Genomic DNA, 21,603 nt, shown 5'->3' on the forward strand with positions numbered 1-21,603 from the left:
GAAACGAGAATACGTAAGAATGTACATCAAAACGAGAACACAAATAGAGAACTTCTCACAGGTTGCAAAAAGCATGAAACGCATGAATTCTTCCCCGGTCTTTTTCAAACTTACACTTTCATCGAGGTCAAAATCATTATTCTCCGTTTGGGACTGTCCTTTTGCTGCTGAAACAATGAATAATACCACTTAATTATTTTGGTCATGACAAGACCAAACGAGCCTGATATGCCGGCGATAACAGGTCACGTGACTCAACTAGTTAACAATGAAAACCCAAAATAAGTTATATTTTATATTGTTACCAAGTTTGAAAGTGTTTTCGTATTAAGATCGCTGAAAAGTTATGACTATTTTCAGATTTTATGCAAACTGTTAGGCTGCAAGCCATGCCTTAACATGCTTGAGTTGAGAGAAGTAATGCCGTTTTCTCGAGAAGTAGAAGACATAATCAATGTGGGGAGAAGTAGAAGCGAACCTTTAGTCACTGCTTGTCTCGGGGCTAGTTCACTGGACTGATTCTTTTCTTCCTGTTGTATACAACAAAAGTACAACTGTTTTAAAAACTTTGATGGCTTCTCAAGGTTCGCTATTACTGAAGAGAGTTTTTGTCCGGACGCTAACAGGGATTCTCCACTCATATGAATTCTTCAACGAGAATTAAAATAGGAAAATAAGAAACGACTCAAAATTGACCTTCCAATCTATGGTTTCATCGCTCGGCAGTTTTTAAGTCTCAAGCTTTTTCAGTTTCTTTAATTGCTTAAATTGTAAAATTCAACCAAGAAATTTATTACTACGCTTATGATTTTACAACTCGAACTCGAACAACCCGCGAACTCGAATAAAATCCAATTTCCCCTCGTTTTTACCCGATCTATAGTCATTTACTATGGGCTGACTCGAACTCAATTGACTTGAACTCGCCTCAAACTCCCCGCTAACTCAAATTAATCTTATTTTCCTTTTGCTCAACTCGAACTCTATTTTGCGTTGCTGATTGACTTGTCAAAATCGTGAATCGTGATTAACAAACACCAACCCTGCCAACCTCCTTGGGAGTTCGAGTATATTGTTGAATCATCTGTAAAAATTAATATTTATTACTGAATAAAAAGCAGAACTGACATTTTCATCTTCTTCTTCATCATAGTCATCGTCATCGTCATCTTCTTCATCGTCACTGGGATCATATGATGACATTGACTCGTCATCAGTCTCCACGGGTCGGTCATCCTCATCAATGAGGCAATAGTCAACATCTTGCTTGCAACTTCGGATGTGCTTTGTTCTGTTCTGAGAACAAACAAGAGAACAAAATTGGGATAACTGATTACTATGGATGCTATGTACAGGGAACTTTACTTTGCAGACGATTTCTCTGGTATACTTTTTTACTGCTTGACTGCTTCCTCTGAACAAATTAAACAAATCAGAAGTTGAGGTGTAAGTTAGGCTCCCCCTCCCCCGAGTCACCCCGGCCGAGCTAACTTTTCAATTGCTTCTTTACAAAATGCAACCAACTGTTTACATGTCGATCTTTAAACCGTCTGCGCGCCATGTCTTTTCAACCAAAACCGAAACACCATGTCGTTGTCTCGATATGGAAAGTAAGGAAACACTATGATGGATTATAATGAATCTTACAATCCATCAAATATCTTCGCTCGCGCGCGATTGGTCTAAACGCGTGCTGTGACTGAATATGCTCCAGCTAAAACTGGTGAATATCCGAGTGTTATAATCTATCAAATATTTTCTCTCGCGCGCGATTGGTCTAAACGCGTGCTGGGACTGAATATGCTCCAGCTAAAACTGGGGAATATCCGAGTGTTATAATCTATCAAATATTTTCGCTCGCGCGCGATTGGTCTAAACACGTTATGTGACCGAATATTCCCCAGCTAAAACTGGGGAACATCGGAGGATATTCCCCAATTTTCAAAACCGCGCGTGTTGCAAAAAAATTGAAGAATAATAAATACAATAGCCTCCATTTGGGGCGAAAGTGTGCTCGAATATTTGTCCTTGGAAATTATCTGTTCCTCGAAGTGCATAGTTTTCCTCGAGCTACGCTCTCGGAAAACTGTTCGCTTCTCCGGAACAGATAATGTCTGCGGACAAATATCTGTGCATGATTTTCGCCCCATATGGAGGCTGTTGTTTATATAGTCACGATCGATCTGAATTTGACCCCGTCTCGGGTCGTTACTACGAACATTTTATAAGTTACTGTTCTATATTTTTCTGCTGACGAGACCCAACCAGGTCGCAACAGCTTTTCAGAGTTTGCATTTTTGGCATGTTTGGCTCTCAGTTTGGACTCTGTCTTATGCCGTTTTTTTTTGATAAAGTTTCATCTCTTCATAGTATCAGCCTTGCTTATTGACCTTATTTTCGTTGTTACGAAGACGCGATTCATAAGGGTTTGCTGTGTTTCATTCGTTGTTTTCTCGCTTCTCACGCCGACACTGCGTAAGGAACAAAAAACAACGCTAGTAGCTTGCCTGAATCGTTTTAAAGCGGCGTGAGAAGCGGGGAGACAATGGAGAATGCAGCACAGCACATTTCATTCACAAAACATTTGAATTTATACCATCTGAAACAAAACCTTTGCATTCCCACGCAAAACCTTATAAACCGCTTTATAAGCAGGAGCTCACGTCAATCTTGTCCCCAGACCTTTTCAAGATAGCGGCTCTTCGCCATCTTGAAGGCGGAGAAGACCCTGGGGATGAGGTTACGCCCGGTTCAAACGCCGCTCCACTCATGTGCCGAAACCAAACTTCATTAATTAAGTTCGACTTTAGCGCGACTTTGGAGCGACGGCTGGTTCAGACGGCGTCCTTGCATCGAACTTAATTCGGGAAGCCGGTGGTAACAAAATTTTCGACCAGAAAATATGCGTTCTGAATTCAAGAACTACCAGAGGTTTTTTTCTTTTTTCTTGCGCGAGGTGGACGGAAATACTTCTCTTCGCTTCGGCGACCGAAAACCTCTGGCACCCAGGGTATCAAAACCTCTGTCCAAAACAGAAAAGCTGTGCAGTATTTAGGGAGGCAAATTGAAACTCAAGTTTCAGTGCTTGTATTTAGACAGGTCTTCTCCGGGTTATTGGGCTATTATCACGAAGAAAAAGCAAAAAAGAATTTGCGCTAAAAAAACTCGCTTATTCAGTCCCGTTTCTCATAAATCGAAGGCATATTTTGTAGCCTGCGCAGCCGGCAGTATTGTGGGAGGAGGACTTTGAAATACCGCCTGCGCGAAAGCCAATGTGCGGCAAAAACGGATTTGTCGAGAGAAGTACACTCGTCAATCAAATGTTAGATGATCCCTCCTGTATTTTCCAGGCGTTTGGAAGGAATGATTGACTTCGTTTCGTCGTCGAAAGAACACTGCGAATCAATACGGCCATTCGGATTTACGTCAATACTATAAGTTGAGTGGTCTGTTAACCACACTTCGACTTCAAGCTTCATGCGTGACTGGCCACGCCACTCAATTTTGAGCCAATCAGGAGTCCGGTTATATAAAAAATACATTACAGTGATTTATGCATTAGTTTCGACTCATGAGGGGAACGCCGTATTTTAGACCCTGCCGAATTTTATGTTGTTTGCCGCACCAAACCTAACCTGCCGAACCAAACTGATTCAAACGCCGCTCTTCTGCCGTACTTATGCAACAGTCAATTCCAGCAGTGCCCATCCCCCCCCCCCCCGGGCTAAGCCCCGGGCATTAGCATTTTTTTTTTGAAATGGGCAAATACCCCGGGGTGGGGACACGCAAGCTGTCTAAATGCCCCGGGGTGGGGCGAAGAAAGAGGGTAAATGCCCCGCCCCCGAGATCGTCGCCTTCCAACACCTTTGCAGTTTTTTTTTATTAATTAGTGAATAAAGTGTTCAACATTTCAGTATTTTAATGCAACGGTAAGACTTCATGGACAAAAGTACGTGTTAGTTGATTCTGATTATATTTATTTCTTTATATTTTGTTTTTAACAGTTTGCTAGAGGATAGCGTGACGTTAAATATTTTGTGGTATAAAAACCATTTGTTTTGAATATTTCGACTAGAATAACGACAATCCTGTTAAGAATGTTTACAATAAAACAATTATCATTGCTTTAGAAATCGCACAACTTTAAAATTTTATTTCAATACTTCATTATAAACAGTTCGTTGAAGAAATACCTAAAATTGAGAACACATACCTTTAAAAACATCTACAAGTTTCTCTAGTCCCTGGCGGAAAGCCATTGTTCGACAAACGCCTCGTCTTTCCCGATGAACTCATCCATGGCACTTTCGAAAACACGTGTGTCAAATGTCCGGGGTCGCCTCGGGGTGCGCAAATGCCCAAGCCCCGGGCCGCGATAAAATTGCGAATGCCTCAGCCCCGGGACTGACAACTTGAGCAAATGCCCCGCGGTTGTCATCAGTTAGGTTCTGCGCATGAATGGAGCGGCGTTTGGAACGGGCCTCAGAGTTACGTAATTCAGCGTGGAACGAATTGATGCGTAACAAATTTTGTTACCACGCCTTCAGTCAAGTGACGAGTGCAATTCTGTCACTTTTTCTCGTTTCCGAAGTTGTATTTTACTGTGTCTAATACGGGGAAATGATTTGTTGATCGCCTAATGTTTTTTGTGTCTCGAAATAGAGAAATAGATAAATCCCAGAGAACTCGCTACACTAGCATTGGAATGGCATGAAATGGCGCCCACAATATTGACAGCAACATGCAACACGAGGTCAGTCCATCTCGCATTTGACAACCATCTTGTGCGAACAGTTTATAAATTTTACGTTTCGTTGTTAAAAGTTGTTACTTTCCCAGAATGATTGCTGTCTCCCTTATCAGAGGAAGAAACAATTTGAAAAGGAGCAGCAAAGAGGAGAACAATTTGCAAGACGGGTGAGTATATTTAGGAAACGTGTGTAGCGTAGCGTGGGTTCTCAGGAAACTTCCCACCTTACCGATCGTCCTTCGGGAAAAGAGCGTACGCGCGGCAGTTTCAAGAAAGCTGTGCCGAACTTTATGTCAATAGAAAGCTTTCGATAAAACTAGTAATACTTCAGTCGCACTTTTTCTCCTGAGACCGGGATGGGAATGCGAGGGTGACCGGTCACCCCAAAACGCAGACCATGCAGACTGCAGACTGCAGACCAAGCAGACCATGCAGACCGTGCTGACTGCGCAGACTGAGTACTTTTTGTCTACCACTTGACTCACTTTTTTCGCTTCTAGTGACAAAATAGTGTTCAATATGTCCTAATGTTTGTTATTTATCCACAGGCGGCACAAACTCAACATCTGACTGTTGATTCACGCATTTAATAGACTTTCTATGGGAAATTCCCTTTACTGGTCCTAAATGTGCTAAAACCAAGCATAAAAATAAACTTACATACATTCTGGGCGCAAATATTGCGTCAATTTTTGACGGCTTTGTGGTTTCATTTATTTTGTCTAATTTGTTGTTGTTGTTGTGGTTTTTTTTTTTCAATATTCTTAGTCTTCTTTCTCCTCTTAACTGATTTAGAACACAAAGCAAGGATGGTGACTCTAAGCGACCTTATGCTACAAATCGCTTTTGCTCCACAAAGTACAGAATCGCCATTAGACTAGGGGTATTCCCTCTTCCGCTTAGTTGAGCGTGACAATAAGCATAAAACCTTGAGGAAAAAATGCTCGCATGGAATTTATTTCCCGAGGTTTTCTGTATGCGTCATGCACAATGGACTAAGCGAAAGAGGGGCAACTCGTAGTCTAAATCGCCACAAAAACACATTTGCCATAAGGACAGATAAATTAACTATCACATCAACTCATCATGGCAACCATACTGCGCTTAGAATTTCAAACGATATATTCGGTTTTCTGTGATCTTTCCATGTGCTAGGCTTTTTCGGCGTGATCGCAGTCACACTCCAACAGCCATTTGGAGTTACATTTTGTACACCACGAGTACAAAATGCACATGTTACGTGTGATATTGTAATACAAGATACAAGTGAAGTTTATTTCTACATTTTAAAATAGCTTTACTTAAGCATATTCAGGACCAAAGGGAGTTCCCTTGCAAAATCTATAAAACATCACCAGTCACATACCACCGAGTTTGCGTGGCCTGTGGATAACAAACACTCTGATATATAATTGAACAGAACCAAAAAATATGCGAGTCAAAAGTAAATGCGAAAATAAGAATAAGAAAAAAAAAGTACTCAGTCTGCACAGTCTGCATGGTCTGCACGGTCTGCGGTGTGCAGTCTGCATGGTCTGCGTTTTGGGCTGACCCGTTTGTCGTTCGATTAGTCATTTTAATTGTTCGAAATCGATAGCCGGAAATTACTTTATGTAGTTAATGAAAATCGGTAATCAAAAATGTGAATCGTAGATTACTCCAATCTCCTAAAGCAAAAAGTGGTGAACACTCTTCATCAAAACTCTTCTTCGACTTCTTCTTCTTCTTGAATCGACTTTGAAGATTAAAACCGTGTAAGTCATTTTCGGATTTGCCTGACGCTTAACAACTGAACAATTTAGTTATTGATAAAACTGATAGCTAATTACAAAAATCAATAAAAATCCATAATCACAAGAGACCAATCGATTTCTATCAATTTGTGATATTAATTGATTTATTAAATCCATTTTGAAATCACTGGCTATCCTTGCAATCTGATTGGCTCTCAATGGTGTGATTTATTCACGAATCGCACTATTTTTTGCTCTAAATCGCATCTTTTTCTCAGCCATTGAGAATGGGACAGTAAAACAAAACAACAAATCAGATTTCAATATTAGTTTAAAGTACACAATAAAATTTCAGGAAAATGAAAGGCAAAAAGCCATTGTGTGGAGAATTTAGCAACTAGTATTGCCAAAACTCTGTTGTTATTGTGTTTTTTTTTTCCAAAAAACTTGACGAATGTAATTAATTACAGTTTCTAAATGACGATTATCAGCTCCTTCAGGCTGAACACCAACTTTAATGGAAGTTTCCAACTTTCAGTGTCCATTTTGGCGAATATTTTGGCGATTTTTCTTCAACATCTGCTCAAAATCCGTATGATACCGAGTCCAGTAAAACATAAACAAACGAAAACCACCAACAACAAATTCAGGGCCATCTCAAGAAGGTAGATGTTTCCAGGTTTCTGGTAGTTTCAAACGAAGCAATAAAAGAGCTCAACTCTGTCGCTGTGAATAAACATAGTCAAAATACGCCCCGCTCCACAAAACAGTGAATGAATGAACGTCTTACGAAGCTGGTGTTAGTCCCGCCATCTTGGAAATATCTTGAAACAAATGGCGCCGCAAGAACTTGACAAGGTCCTGAGTATTGAGTCCTTCGCCGAGGTCACAAAAAGAAACGGAGATGATAACGAGCTGGACTCCCTTAAAATCATGCCATTAAACGGTATGAAAGAAAAAAAAACGTACCATCCACTGGGCATCGTGCACTCGAGGGAGTTTCACAACTCAAAAGAAATCCATCGCAGAATTACGCAGGATGCACCATCAAATTCCTTCTCCAAAGACAATGAAAAGTCTCAGCCTCAACCACAGAAGAAAGAAAGACCTTCCATCATTGATTCAACCGACGAGAATTGAACTTTTATACCTGAAGCAGACTATTTTCGTTCTGACTTCAAAACCACTTGTTTCTTTGTCATGCTCGGATGAGTTTTCGTCACATGACATCGTTTTGCATACTAAATGAGACGTAAAGGCGTTTCCGGTTCCGCTTTTTTTTTTAACAAACCGGCTACTGGAACAATACACCAAAAGTCTAAAAATTAAGGCGATAAAATTGTGCGATTTCAAAATGGATCTAATAAAGTGGCAATTGAACTTCATGTCGTGCAATTTTGATCTGAAATCATACTTGTGATTTCAAATCGAACTCGCGCTGCGCGCTCGTTCGATTTTGAAATCACGCGTATGATTTCAGACCAGATTGCACTCCACTCAGTTCAATTACCATTATTAATTAGTATTGATTATGATTAATTGTCATCGAGTATCAAATATATCGATTAGATACGCCTGGCTTTTAAGGGGTATCTGAAAAACCTGAATAGCGAATAGCGAAAAGTCGCAAATAGCGAATATTCCCGAATAGTGCGAATAGTGACGAATAGTCGTCAATAGTCTCCGCTTTAAATCTAATTAAAAATTTGAATATTGTTTGTTTTTTTAAACAGTACATACAAATCTAATGGTGCTTACCAGTGTTTCAGATACTAATGCACTGATATCCACGTCTGAGTTGTCTTCATCTGAATCAGAAACCATTTCAGCTGGAAGTAAACATGGATAAGCATGTTTTTATTAATGCACAATTTCAGAAAATTTAATTAGTGTGTATTTGATAATTTGGATCACCTGCAATACTGGCCTGCTGGTGCTTCTTACTCTGTCAAAGAAAGAGACTTCACTTTACTTACTAATATTCAAATTCTGATCCTCAAGGAGAGAAGAATTCTAATATATCAATGATTCTTTACATTTCTTTAACTTAAGCCTTCAGTTTCATGGCACTAATTTGCACCAAAAGGAGGTGGAGGTAACAGTTATACCCATTTTCACCACACTAGCATTCAATCACACTGGTACGCAATAAAACTTGCACAAATATCTTTAACTTACGTGTATATCCTCACTAATGTCACTCTCATGTTCATAACTTTTTTTGCGCCAATTTTTTCCAAATACTAAAGAGAGAAAAGTACATTTACATTCAGTGCATTTTTCAATGAAGATTTATACAGTGGGTGATTCCAGAAAATAACAACACCTATACCACAGGTGGCTTTTTGGAGTTCCGTAGGCAAGGGGGGTCTTTGAACTGGAAATCCAAAGGTATGGGGGGTACTTACGAGTGGAATTCCGAGGGTATGGGGGGATTCTAGAGGGGACTGACAAAAATGTGAAAGCACAAGCAAATGGATGACACTGCTGACTACCGTGGAAAGCAAGATACACTAGGCAGGCATTGATTGATCAGGCATGTGTTCACGTTCATGTACAGTAGAAAAGCAATAAAAACTGGGTTGTACACTGGGCTCCAGAGGCTTTAAAGTTGATGAATCTCTTCTCAGAAAATCGTTTGCGATGATCGCTGACCCACCGTGTTTGTTTAGCGCGAGCCAGGGTTTTCAATTTGAAATAAAGTAGCAGGAAGAAATCGTAAAGTAGGCGGAGCACTATTGGGTCGGGTAAAGGTGGCCATGTGGGGAAATGTGACGGAGTAGGTCACCTCCTCCTGCATACATGGGAGGGGTGGGGTAAATGAGGTGCTAGCCCTGGAAAATCTTGAAAATCTGTTTGCAGTGAGGTGCATTCTGATGCATATACATTTTTAGCACGGTAAATTGATTTTGTTCGAAGCCCCTACACTCGTTATACAGAACTACAGAGTGCTTGTCATTCATTATGTTACATTGTGCTTGCAATGATCTGTTTAATTGGACTGATAAATATAAATAAACTGTGATATTATATTATGATTATCCAATCGATATGCAAGTTCACTGACTAAAAAGAGTTGTAACATAGCGAGCCCGCTAGTCCTACCTAAATCCTATCGAGTCATCATGCAGGGCTGTCATTAAGGGCCGCAACCCGTAACACCTGTTACGACTGAGTTCACTCGATGTTACGGGTGAAGATGTCGATGGATGGTACGAACATGCTACACTTACCAAATTTATTTTTAAACATTTCCCTGTTGAAATAAACATAACTGTTTCTTGGTGTCTTGTCTCCTTGGTTCTACTATTTATATTTTACCCTGGAGATGAACTTTCAGTTTGCTTAATCGTCGTGAATTACTTTTAGACGCCATTTTAAGCAGCAAAACTTATCTTGCAATGCGCTGCTCCTGCCTTTTGAGAAATTCCGCGGACCGATGTAGAGTGTTGTCCAGGCTGATCGATCGTGTTTGGTCCCGCGCGTGTGTAGAGAAAGTTATGTTTTAATATGAATAAGAGAAAAGAACCCACGTCAAAACAGCCTGGGATCGACAGATTTTTTTCTAAATCCCAACGGACCGATGGAAATGAGGAAGCTCACAAAACAGCCGGTCGAAGCGGTCGACAAATACCAGCGATCACAGCTTCAAGTACTGCAAGGACTTCAGCCACATGCGGACAGCCTGTAGAACTGAGTATTATGCTACAAAGAGTGGAAGAAAAATTTCCCGAGTCTAGAAATGGTAAAGCGTTTCATTCTTATTACCACTGTAACGGAAAGAGACGTTCACTGTCTCATCCAGCTTATCTGAGCTCCTCTAACGGTAAGATAGCTCAGTAATGTAGAGATGTTATTATAATTTTTATTTCCGGTTTCACTCCTGTTTTATGCATTTGACCATAATAACAAATTATCATAACTGTAGCAAACATAAAACCATATTGCTGATTATGGACTGTCATTTATTTTTTTTTTTAAACAAGGAACACTCGAGTCTGTTGGAGATATTTTATAACTTTATTCATTTGATCTCTGTAAATTAAGGTGCATGAATTTGAAATTATGCACTGTGAAAAACAAACAGTACTAAAATAAGGACCACTTGCATAGGTTGATGCAACAAAGATGTTATTTCACTATTTGCTGATGATGTACTATAACATATTATCACTGTTTTATCAGCATTTTTGATTAGAAAAATTGCCATTTTCATGCCCTAGAAAGCAGGAAAATGCATTTCCAGGGGTTTCATGCTCCAAAAATTGGTGGGGAGGGGGGTGGGGGCATGCCCCCAGACCCCCCTAGATGCTCAGGCCCTTTCGGGCCTTCAGAACGTGGCCGTGGGCCACGTATTTGACTGCTACGGGTGATAACTTACATGCAACGGCTGCTTCAAAACTTAATGACAGCCCTGATCATGGAAGAAATCTCTATATACGCATGGCCATGCGTATATAACATGGCGAGTGCAGTTTCAATTAGCTGGAAAATTTCCGTCGAGTTAAGTTCAAGTCCTTTTGTTTAAGTTTCGGCAATGTGAAGGTTATTCTGAACAATCCAAACCCTACTTCAAGCGTTTGACTTTTGCCAATCTGAGATGTCGACTTTGTTTGTCTACATTTTCATTAAGTATTTTTGACTTTGTTTGCCGACATTTTCATTCAAATTAATTCATCGTGCATTGTGAGAACTTTTTAGTCAATCACGAATGAACATGTTTTTTAGCACCCAAGATGCTGTTTGCCATGTTATAAAAGAATTGGTTCATGCTTTTAGCTGTGCGTATATCAAGTTATGGATGCACTTGGGAAGTTTGGAGAGCACTCAAGAAGCTAGAGTTGCTCTTGGCTATTGCCTCGAGCAACTCTTACACTTCTTTTGTGCTCTCCAAACTTTCCGAGTGTATCCATAACTCGATATACACACACTAAGCATGAACCAATTCTTTTGTTTGATATCTGGTCGATATCATTTAAGCTTTTCATAACAAAAAAGAGCTGCAGGTGGGTCAGAAGGATTGAGGCGACTTCCAGTGCTAATTAGTTCCCGTCACATACATGAAGTACCACTACCAAATCAGCGCTCTATCGTTTTGTTTCTGCTTCAGTTTTTGATTTTTCGTTTGTCTTAAGATTTGATTAATCGCGTTTTTAAAGTATCTGGTGACTTGTGTCGGGCGCAAGTTTATTTTGAAAACCTTGGCCAGCGATATGTATTCATGCATAAATAAACTGCCGTAATATGGCATCTGATCGAGTGAATTTAATACTTGTTCGTAATATTGAAGGTAAAGTAGACAAGAATTGCATGTTCTAATTATCATAGTAATTATTATTATAACACTCAAAACAATTGAAAGTTTTAGTCCTTCCCTAGTTTAGCCGAAGACTAGTTGTAAAATTGCGACTGAAGGGTAGGAAGTGTTAGTCGCCGAACCTTAAGTCACAAATATATGCGTGCGATCATATTGGTTAAGACCTGTAGAGTGCAGGTTAAAACTTCTGGGAAGATGTAAAAGCGTAAAATCTCTTTTATTGGAAGTTGTCTGGGGCCAAGGTGGTTCCGGAAGGGACGGGGGTTAATGATTTTGGAATTCGGAGGGCATGCTGAAGGGGTAGAGCATTTTGGAATTTCCGAAGCCAAGAGGGTTGAAGTGTTCATGCCAGCCATGGTAGGGTATAGACATTTTCTGGAATCACCCAGTATTAGTACCAATACTAATATATAGGTTTTAAACGTGATTCATTGCTTCGCATGATTCAACTTGGAAAATGGCCTGTATTACATGGTTATAGGTAAAACTTTGTTTTCAATTGGTAAATGCAGCTACTTTATTATAGTAGGACCCTGATTTAATGAACCCTGATTTGTCACAAATTTATTCACAATATTTACAATAAACTGTATGAATTAAACCCAGATTTAACTAACCCAGTTACTCAACAAATGACTGGCAACGGCGATCAGAGGAACACAATAATTATTCGATGTAGAAGCCGGAATGTAAAATCGCATCATATGCACAGGAGTCAGCCATCCATTAAAGTCACGTTGCTAAAAATAGCAACTATACCCTTATTTAACAGTGGTTTTGGTCAGTTTTCAACAAATTTGTTATATCGGGGTTACTGGTTTAACAAAACCTCAATTTAACAAACATCCCATATCCCCTGGCACTTCGTTAATTTGGGGTGTCATTGGATATGTGTCTGTTGTGGCTCAAACTTCTGTTTTATTTAGATTTAATTTCTTTTAATGTCTGCATCAGATTCCTCTAATTATTTAGGAAAACAAACAAAAAATCAGTGGTTTGAAAATTTGAACCACAACTAACTTATACTTACATTATATTAATAATTTATAGAAAACAAACCTTTACTCGTAAGAGCAGCTTGTCGTGATACACTGGACTCCTGATCATGATGCTCCTTACTCTACCAAGAAAAAAATAAATTACTACACCGATCATGAGAGAAAACGCTCTAGTCTAGCTTGGTGCTAATTACTATATAGGACTGAATCAAATGCTCCTCATTTTGTAATTAGAACAACACGGAATATGCTAATTAAAAAAATAACTGCTAGTTATTCACCTATGAGCTGATTGATTTTTGCACCAAATTAAATTGAAAACCAATGAAATCTCTAATCTCTATAGGTGAACTGAAAACCTGTTAAAACCTTGAGATCCACAAAATGAATTCTAGATTTGCACCTGGAATTTATTTTGTGGATTAAGATTTTCAACAGGTTTGTGATTCATGTGGGAATTCTCTGTTAGGTTACTACTGTCTGGTTCTGTGCATGAAAATGTTTAATTAAACATTACATGCAGACACCACAATCCTTCCGTATTCTGTATTAACTTACTTTATTTATGTCACTGCTGTCACAGGCATACGAATTGGTACCTTTGTATAAAATAATAAATGATAAAAAAACAGAGATACTCCATCAGTTGATGCATACATAATCCAACCGAAAGGAAAGTAAATCAACTGACTTTGATATTGGTCCATTGAATCATTATTAAATGACAGCTTTCATTGAAGGTTGACTTAATTGGTACCATAAAGGGACTCAGTAGTATGGCTTATATATAAGGCTTTACATTATCGCACACACTGAAAGATTTAAACTGCTGTGGCATATATGTAGGGTGTACATGCTAATGATTCACAGTTTACGATTACCTACTTGCATGGTGACGCTTCTCATCTTTTCGACCAAAAATGGTCTTTGTCTTCACTTTCTCCCCCCCTCCCCAGGGTCAATGTAAATTGTTGAATTTCCTCTCTCCAATCTTGTAACCATACATAAACATTGTATTGTTGGGTAGCCAGCTGGGGGCTTGAAACATTGAATACCGACTTGCCACTTCAACCAAGATTGCCACTGGGTGGCATTTTGTTAAGTGTTTCACTGAAGGACTGTAAACAGCAATTGTTTGTTGTACAAACTTAATTGAATGTTAGAGCCTAACATTGTACGGAAATGAGTTCGGGAGCTCTCTGTGGTGTCGCACGTTTGCTGAGGATGATATGATGTACAACAAATAGTCAACTCGTGAATTGGCATTTCTTGGCCACTTATACTGTGGCGGTTTTAATAGTAACTCAAATAAAAGTTAATTGTTAACAATGTCCATGGTAATTAAATTATTATTTTCAGCAAAGGTGGGGCGAAAAAGGCGCCAAAAGCCACGCTATCTTTAAAACGGGGAACGGGGAATCGGAGAATCGGGGAATGGGAATGGAAATGGAAATGGGAATGGGAATGGGAATGGGAATGGGAATGGGAACGGGGAACGGGGAACGGGGAACGGGGAACGGGGAACGGGGAATCTTTAAAATGGGGAATCTTTAAAATGGGGAATCTTTAAAATGGGGAATCTTTAAAATGGGGAATCTTTAAAATGGGGAATCTTTAAAATGGGGAATCTTTAAAATGGGGAATCTTTAAAAGCGGGAATCTTTAAAAGCGGGAATCTTTAAAACGGGGAATCTTTAAAAGCGGGAATCTTTAAAAGCGGGAATCTTTAAAACGGGGAATCTTTAAAAGCGGGAATCTTTAAAATGGAGAATCTTTAAAACGGGGAATCTTTAAAAGCGGGAATCTTTAAAAGTGGGAATCTTTAAAAGCGGGAATCTTTAAAAGCGGGAATCTTTAAAAGCGGGAATCTTTAAAAGCGGGAATCTTTAAAATGGGCAATATTTAAAAGCGGGAATCTTTAAAATGGGCAATCTTTAAAAGCGGGAATCTTTAAAAGTGGGAATCTTTAAAACGGGGAATCTTTAAAACAGGGAATAGTTAATAGCGTTAATCTTCACTTAGAAGTGAACGAGAATCTCTCAGTTTCCCACCGGAAGCTATTTATTCTGTCACATGTATCAACTCAACAGGTACAGAGACAGTTGTGGTATTTATTCATTGTAATTATATTGCACGCTATTAAACAGGGGCACCCAACGGATCGTTTCGGTAAATTATCTGTTCGGAAGGCCTTTAATCCCCTCTGATTTTCTTGAGAGAATTGGCACCTCGAACTTTCGTGATATGAGAAATTTAATGTCTGTTGTTTTCGGACTGTTGAAAATGTCGTTTTGAGTAGCGAAAAAAGGTCAGCTATCATTTTCGGAAAGGCGATAAGACCTAAGGTTTTCGGGAAATGGACAAAAAAGCCCTAATAAATTCGAGAATACTCAAGTTCCCCTAGAATATCCGAACAGATAAAATTTTTTTAGTGCAACCTAAAATTAACCTACAGAGCTTTAAAAGTACTCCAGATAGCCTAAAACAGCATCTAACAGCATTAGAGAGAAAACGGTCGTTGGGTGCCCCTGATTAAAGCACATTGGTTTAGCGGGATAGCGGAGCGGTTCAAATCTCGATTCTCACTCTTTGAGATCCGCTAGACCGCCGACCAAAGAATCGAACCGCCTGGACTTATCTTAACTCCGTTTCATAGCGATGGATATTTGTCGTAGCCCCGGATCGTAGCCTTATCATGTGCTAATGGAAGGACTTACGACTTAACGACAAATATATGGCAGGGAAAACGCGTTTTTGGTTATTTAATCGATAAATCAACAGTCCCCTAAATCTGGTTCACATGACGTCGCTAAAATTCAAACTACAAAACTATTAATCATCCTGAGATTTTACTTTCATGATGTATAAGAGCAGCTGGAAACTAATATTCATACAAATTTTCTCTCCAAGTGGGTTCTTGGTTTTGTAATAGACTACGCTTGAATTTCTAAGCTTTTGCGTGACGCGGCATTTACATGACGGGCAATAAATCTGTCATGTTGGTTAAAAGAGTGACTTATTTCGGGGAATTTGGCTATCTGAAGAGTTCATGTATTAGAAAAAGTATTACTTTTAAAATGTTTTTGAGTTTCTAAAGAGATAAATTCACGCTTTGGTAGCAAAACTCAGTGACAGATGTTTCTTTTGGTTTCCGGCCGCCATCCGGATGGGCGCCAGCATGGCGTCTCCATCAAAATCGCTATAAATTTGGGTAAAAAATTTCTCCGCATATCTTGCGTAAGATACATTGCTGTGACCTGAATCTTGGCGAAAGTCTTTGCATATTTACCTTCTTTCTCTTCAAGATTCTGGACTTTATCATTTGAACTGTTTTGATTTTTGATTTTGATTTATTTTGAACGGCGTGACACTGAAAACCAGCGATAAAGTAATTCGATGCTCGATGCCCGAACGATGTGGCGGCGAATTTCGCGTATAATCCGTCATTGTGTTCTTAATGATACCTCTTTCTACGCCATGCAGTCATGCGAAGACAATTTCAAAGTGCCCATTGCATTCACTTTAAAGAAGAAAGAATCGGTCGCTTTGAAGGTCTTCCACAGTTTAAATGGAATGATCTCGGCGAACAAGATGTGATAGGGGAAGGGTCGGTTGGCGCCGTTTTTATCACAAAAACCAGGAACAAGGACGGAAAGTCGAAACAGTGGTTGACAAGAAATCACCCGCTTTTAAAGATTCCCGCTTAAAAAAGATTCCCCATTTTAAAGATTCCCGCTTTTAAAGATTCCCCGTTTTAAAGATTCCCGCTTTTAAAGATTCCCCGTTTTAAAGATTCCCGCTTTTAAAGATTGCCCATTTTAAAGATTCCCGCTTTTAAAGATTGCCCATTTTAAAGATTCCCGCTTTTAAAGATTCCCCGTTTTCAAGATTCCTGCTTTTACAGATTCCCCATTTTAAAGATTCCCGCTTTTAAAGATTCCCCGTTTTAAAGATCCCCCATTTTAAAGATTCCCGCTTTTAAAGATTCCCCAGTTTAAAGATTCCCCGTTCGCCGTTCCCCGTTCCCCGTTCCCCGTTCCCCGTTCCCCGTTCCCCGTTCCCCGTTCCCCGTTCCCCGTTCCCCGTTCCCCGTTCCCCGTTCCCCGTTCCCCGTTCCCCGATTCTCGATTGCCCGTTCCTCGTTTTAAAGATAGCCCTTCCATCAAAATTATCTAGAAATGTTAACCACATACGGGTATCGTGTTTAGATTCTCTGTTTAAACGGATGTGGTGATAAGGGCTTGTTAGACCGCTGGTAAGGTCAATTAAGCGGCGTAAAAAGCGCGGCCTGGGATGACAACAGAACAACAGAAGTTTAACAGGCCAATTAAAGACTGCAGTTCGCTCACAGAGACGGAGCGTTTCTTGTGAAAGTGATGTAGTAAGGTACGACATTTGGTAAGCTTGTCCAACGGCAACCTGGCCTCCCGCCGCACAGAATCGAGCTCTATACCAGCAAACTGTAAAGTGGTATTCGGCCCCACTGTTTTGTCCTAGGCAATTGGGACTCCAAGAAAGTTACACATATCGAGAAACTTATGAAGGTCTTCACCGCATTTAACTCTACTTGGTGCAATAAACAAAAAGTCGTCTAAAATATGCAAAACGGCAGAGACATGTAAGTGTTGCAAGCCACTCTAAAGAAGAACTGAACTTTTCGAAAATCGCCCAGCTAGACCTTAGTCCTATAGCGAGACAACGATCAAAATAGTATTCATTTGTCCATTTGATACCGAGTAACGGGTACTCCAACGGGTGAACAGGAATTATACGAAATGCGGACTTAATATCCGTTTTAGCCAAAAAGCAACCCACACCTAATTTCTTTAAAATATGAATGGCATCACTAATAGTAGCATAATGGACTGATGAACATTCGTCAGGAATAAAATCATTTACAGACGAACCTTTTGGGTATGATAAATGGTGAATTAATCTAAATTCATTAGGAGCCTTCCTGGAAACTATGCCAATGGGCGAAGTGCGAAAAATGGGAAAAGGTGGAGCCTTGAAAGGTCCCACAACCCTACCAGCTTCGATTTCCTTCATTAATTTTGCGGAGACAATTTCCGGATTCTGCAGGGCACTTTGCAAATTAGGAGATTCAAAAGAAGATAATTCACCGATGTAAGAAATTCGAAAACCGTTCCGAAAACCGTCAACTAATAGGGTTTTTAGGGTTGGACTATAACCGGCCAATAAATTCTCAGACCGGTCCGCTTTTACGGGCGTGACTGGATGGCTGTCCAACACCTGGATTAGTAAGTTGTGATCCTGATTTTCCGACACTGGGGCGCTGGTGGGTTGAGGAGACCTGACATTGACTTGCCATGCTCATATTGGCATCCCCTGCACCGCTTACCGGCGTGAAATGTCCAGCATGTCCCTTTGGGAAATTTGCTGGTAGAAGGTCGAAAACGGACTCGTGCGTGGGCCTTATCCGCACCTGCGGATGATGGAGTTTTGCCGCAAAAATTGGACATCGCCCTAAGCCATAATTCCCAGTGGATTTGATCCCAAGGGTAACGGTGAGGTGCAGATTGCCTTAAGTAGCGGAACTGCTCGTCACAAAAAAGCCAGTCGGCCGATTTATGAGAAAGATCACGCACCACTTCACAATATTTCATCAACTTTGGGGCGTCACCAGCAGCTTTCTCCGAATAAATCGAGACGAAAATGTTAAAGGCAGTTATCCACTGCTGAATAATTGTCACCTTCTTTGGCGTGTGATAAGGCTCAAGAGTTAGGTGGGGTTGGACCGAGATACCACCAGGGGAGGTCATAGATAAGGCATACCGCTCACGGGGAGGAGCTACTGACAACAACACACCAAAACCTATGTATCCGTGAGCCCAAATTTTTGCTTTTGTTTTTGAGCTAACTCTAGCACCTAAATCTACGCCAATGCTGGTAAAACGCTGGCGGGGTTCATCCCCAACACTCAAGGGAGAAAATGGTGGATCCGCGCCTTGCGTACCTGTGGGTTGAGTGAGGTTTGAAATCTCCTCGTTCACCAGATGGTCAACCTGACCAAGTGCTGTGGTAGTGCTGGCCGGAGCACTCGCTTGATGCTGCGTGGCCATGGCGTCCTTCACGGCCGCGGAGACAGCAGCGGCAATGGTGCTGGTGAGTGCCTGGAGATTTAACTGGATCATCCCCGGGACTGCAGTAGACTGGGTATCTTGCTCTATTGCAGCTGGCTCGACCTCTTGCAGATCAGAGGCAGGCGGCAACGAGCGAAGACGCTTAGAACGGCTTCCAGGGCCAGCAGTACGCTTCTTAGGGGGCATGATTAAGCGAGAAGAAATGAACTATATAATAACGGATGTTAGGTGACAGCGTTAACCGCATACAATGTAAAATGAGCTTAAGAAAATTACATGGACGGGAAGAAATATATAACTAAATAGACACCCTCAGAGGTGCCGGATTAAAGTAACTGCCAAATAATTGCGGTATGTAAAAAAGGATTAAAAAGACTGTTATCAGACCGAGACAACGCCTTTGCTGTAAATTGCGATAAGTGAGATAAATAACAATCATAAAAGTCCATCTCCATGAATAAATAGATATGCATTGACAGTAATACCGAGTGCATTGGACACGCCTATGGAAATAGGCGATCAAAATGGATTGTATACTCATGCGGTAAACTGCAAGCAAAAAACAATAACCAAAGCCGGTATAGAACAAATAGACACCTATGTACTGTGTTTACCATATAAAAAGAATGCACACTTATGTACTGTGCACAACGTATAAAACAAAGGCACACTAATGTAATGTGCATACCGTATAATACGGGCACAAATGTACTGTGTACACAGGTGGCCAAATGATGAGCCAACGGAAACAGCAATGAAAAGGTATGCGACAAATGAAAACCGCAAAAATAGCTGAATCACGAGGCAACAAGACACGGCTTGGTGTAAAATGTACACTATACATATATCAAAAGAAAATGGCTTGAATTAGCGTCAAACAGCATAGTTCGGCCTAATGGTCGACAATTGAACAAATGCGTAATGACTTTAAAACGGCCCCTCTGAGGCTCCGAAAAAACTTATATTGCCCCTGCCTATTGAGGTGGACACCATCACGCGCGAGAAATCTCTGGGATGCATTCCAAAAGCCTCTATGTCCTCAGAAAAAGACATAAGGGAGGGCTTCGAGGAACGTTTTAACATATTTGTTAAACGCGAGGACACGCGTGTTGAATACAGGATCGGACCCCAGAAGGGTTTGGCAGACATAAATAAGCTTAAAGTGCACCTAACCCGAAAATTTTTTTTCCCTAAAACGAATCCACTTGTTATTCGAAGCATTTGGGCGAAAAAATTTTTGAATTCGGTTGAATCCTCGATTTTCTATGCCCTTTCAAAGTCGCGCCTGAAGGGTTACACGACCGCGTTTTAGGGAGTCTGGGGCGGCGGTTGCTGATGACGTCTACCCAGGAACCAAACACAATGGCGCCTCAGTCAGCTCTCTGTATTTGCTCGAGAAAATAGAAAACAAAACTAATCGTTCCAATATATTTTGGGGCTAAAACGTCCAAGTTTTGTTCCAGAATCATTTTTTTTTTAAGTTAAGTTTCTATTCGGAAGACACCGAAATAAACTTCGATCGTGCACGTTCGACAACCGTGAACTCACTGCTTAGAGCTTTGAGAACAATTTGCAACATTTCAAGCGACGACGGGGAAGATTTCTTTGCGGACGAGCTGCTTGTATATTAGGAATGGAAAACTAGATACGACGTGGAGGAGCAGGCAAACGAAAAGCAGGAATGAAAACTCAAGGACTGCTTTGGATGGTAATTTCGTCACCTAAACACAAGATTCCCACGCGTGTTTATAGCCCGTCTACATTTGCCCTTCGCGAGAATGTATTTTGTCAAGGTATGGTTGTTCTATTAAATCCAGTTTGTGTTTTACTTTCTGGAATGCTTCATGTTCATAAGAGCGACGTAAGTGTTTAAGTTTTCGAGACTTGATGACCTCCAAAACACTGGCTTCGATCGATTGAAAATCGTAGAATTGTTTCGACCTGTATTTTTGAAGCTGCGGGAAGCAAGGCGGAATTGGGAAGGAAACATTTCATACAATTACCGATTTCACATTGTCACACGTGTTAAGTCGTAACTCCAAATAACCAGTGTAAATTTTTTTCAAAGTTCGCAGTGAAATTCGTCGGATAAGCGAAAAGGATGTGTTCCCTAAGCGGTCCGCAGACATGAATGTTACGCGGTCATTATTATTTTCGACACTATTGCATAGAATGTTTTTCGCACTGCTGATTTCCAAACTTTCGAAAAACTTTTTGAGTGTAACAATTTTGTTATCATGTAATACTAAAGGATTAATCTTCGACTTTTATCTAAATCGAACGAGAAATAAGTGTTGGTTGGCGGCGTATAGTTGCGACCTATTTACATATCACTATATTTGGTCGTAAAGGTTCTTTATCGATCACACAACTTTGCCGGCTAAGTTATAAATACTGCAGGATTGGAAGATATAGGTTGTCGGTAGCATTTCGACAAATTGCTGGTTGGCTTTAAGCAGAAAATTTTGAAAATAGGGTTTGAAAGCCTGCGGAACAAATTCCAGTGAGAGTTCTTCAATGGTTCTCACAGACTCAGTTCGCTCGTTTCGGTTCAACAAAATCAACCATCGTTTATGTCTTCATTGTACCATTGACCGATCATCGCCAGTAAATTGTACAGTATATCTTTTTTTTAGATCTGGGATATTGCTGCAACAGCCGATAGCACTTCTGGAAGGTATTTCTGTGCACTTTTCTAATG

At 40.4% G+C, this 21,603-nt stretch overlaps 1 protein-coding gene across 1 annotated transcript in view; it reads right to left on the minus strand.

Moving 5' to 3' along the window:
* The window catches only part of LOC110058193 (uncharacterized), a 33,499-nt gene extending 11,917 nt beyond the window's left edge, over nt 1-21,582 (minus strand). Inside the window, exons 1-9 of the mRNA XM_089271744.1 lie at nt 18,776-21,582; nt 13,357-13,397; nt 12,860-12,920; nt 8,662-8,726; nt 8,398-8,428; nt 8,242-8,312; nt 1,129-1,296; nt 479-530; nt 115-167 (exon numbers count right to left, since the gene is read on the minus strand). Of these exons, the coding sequence (XP_089127870.1) occupies nt 115-167; nt 479-530; nt 1,129-1,296; nt 8,242-8,312; nt 8,398-8,428; nt 8,662-8,726; nt 12,860-12,920; nt 13,357-13,397; nt 18,776-19,088 (855 nt within the window). The 5' untranslated portion in view covers nt 19,089-21,582. The remainder of the gene's footprint in view (nt 1-114; nt 168-478; nt 531-1,128; nt 1,297-8,241; nt 8,313-8,397; nt 8,429-8,661; nt 8,727-12,859; nt 12,921-13,356; nt 13,398-18,775) is intronic.
* Nucleotides 21,583-21,603: the final 21 nt, after the last annotated feature.

This window comes from Orbicella faveolata, unplaced genomic scaffold, assembly GCF_042242905.1.
Source record: "Orbicella faveolata isolate gen_17 unplaced genomic scaffold, um_ofav_v1 contig_34, whole genome shotgun sequence".
NCBI lineage: Eukaryota > Metazoa > Cnidaria > Anthozoa > Scleractinia > Merulinidae > Orbicella > Orbicella faveolata.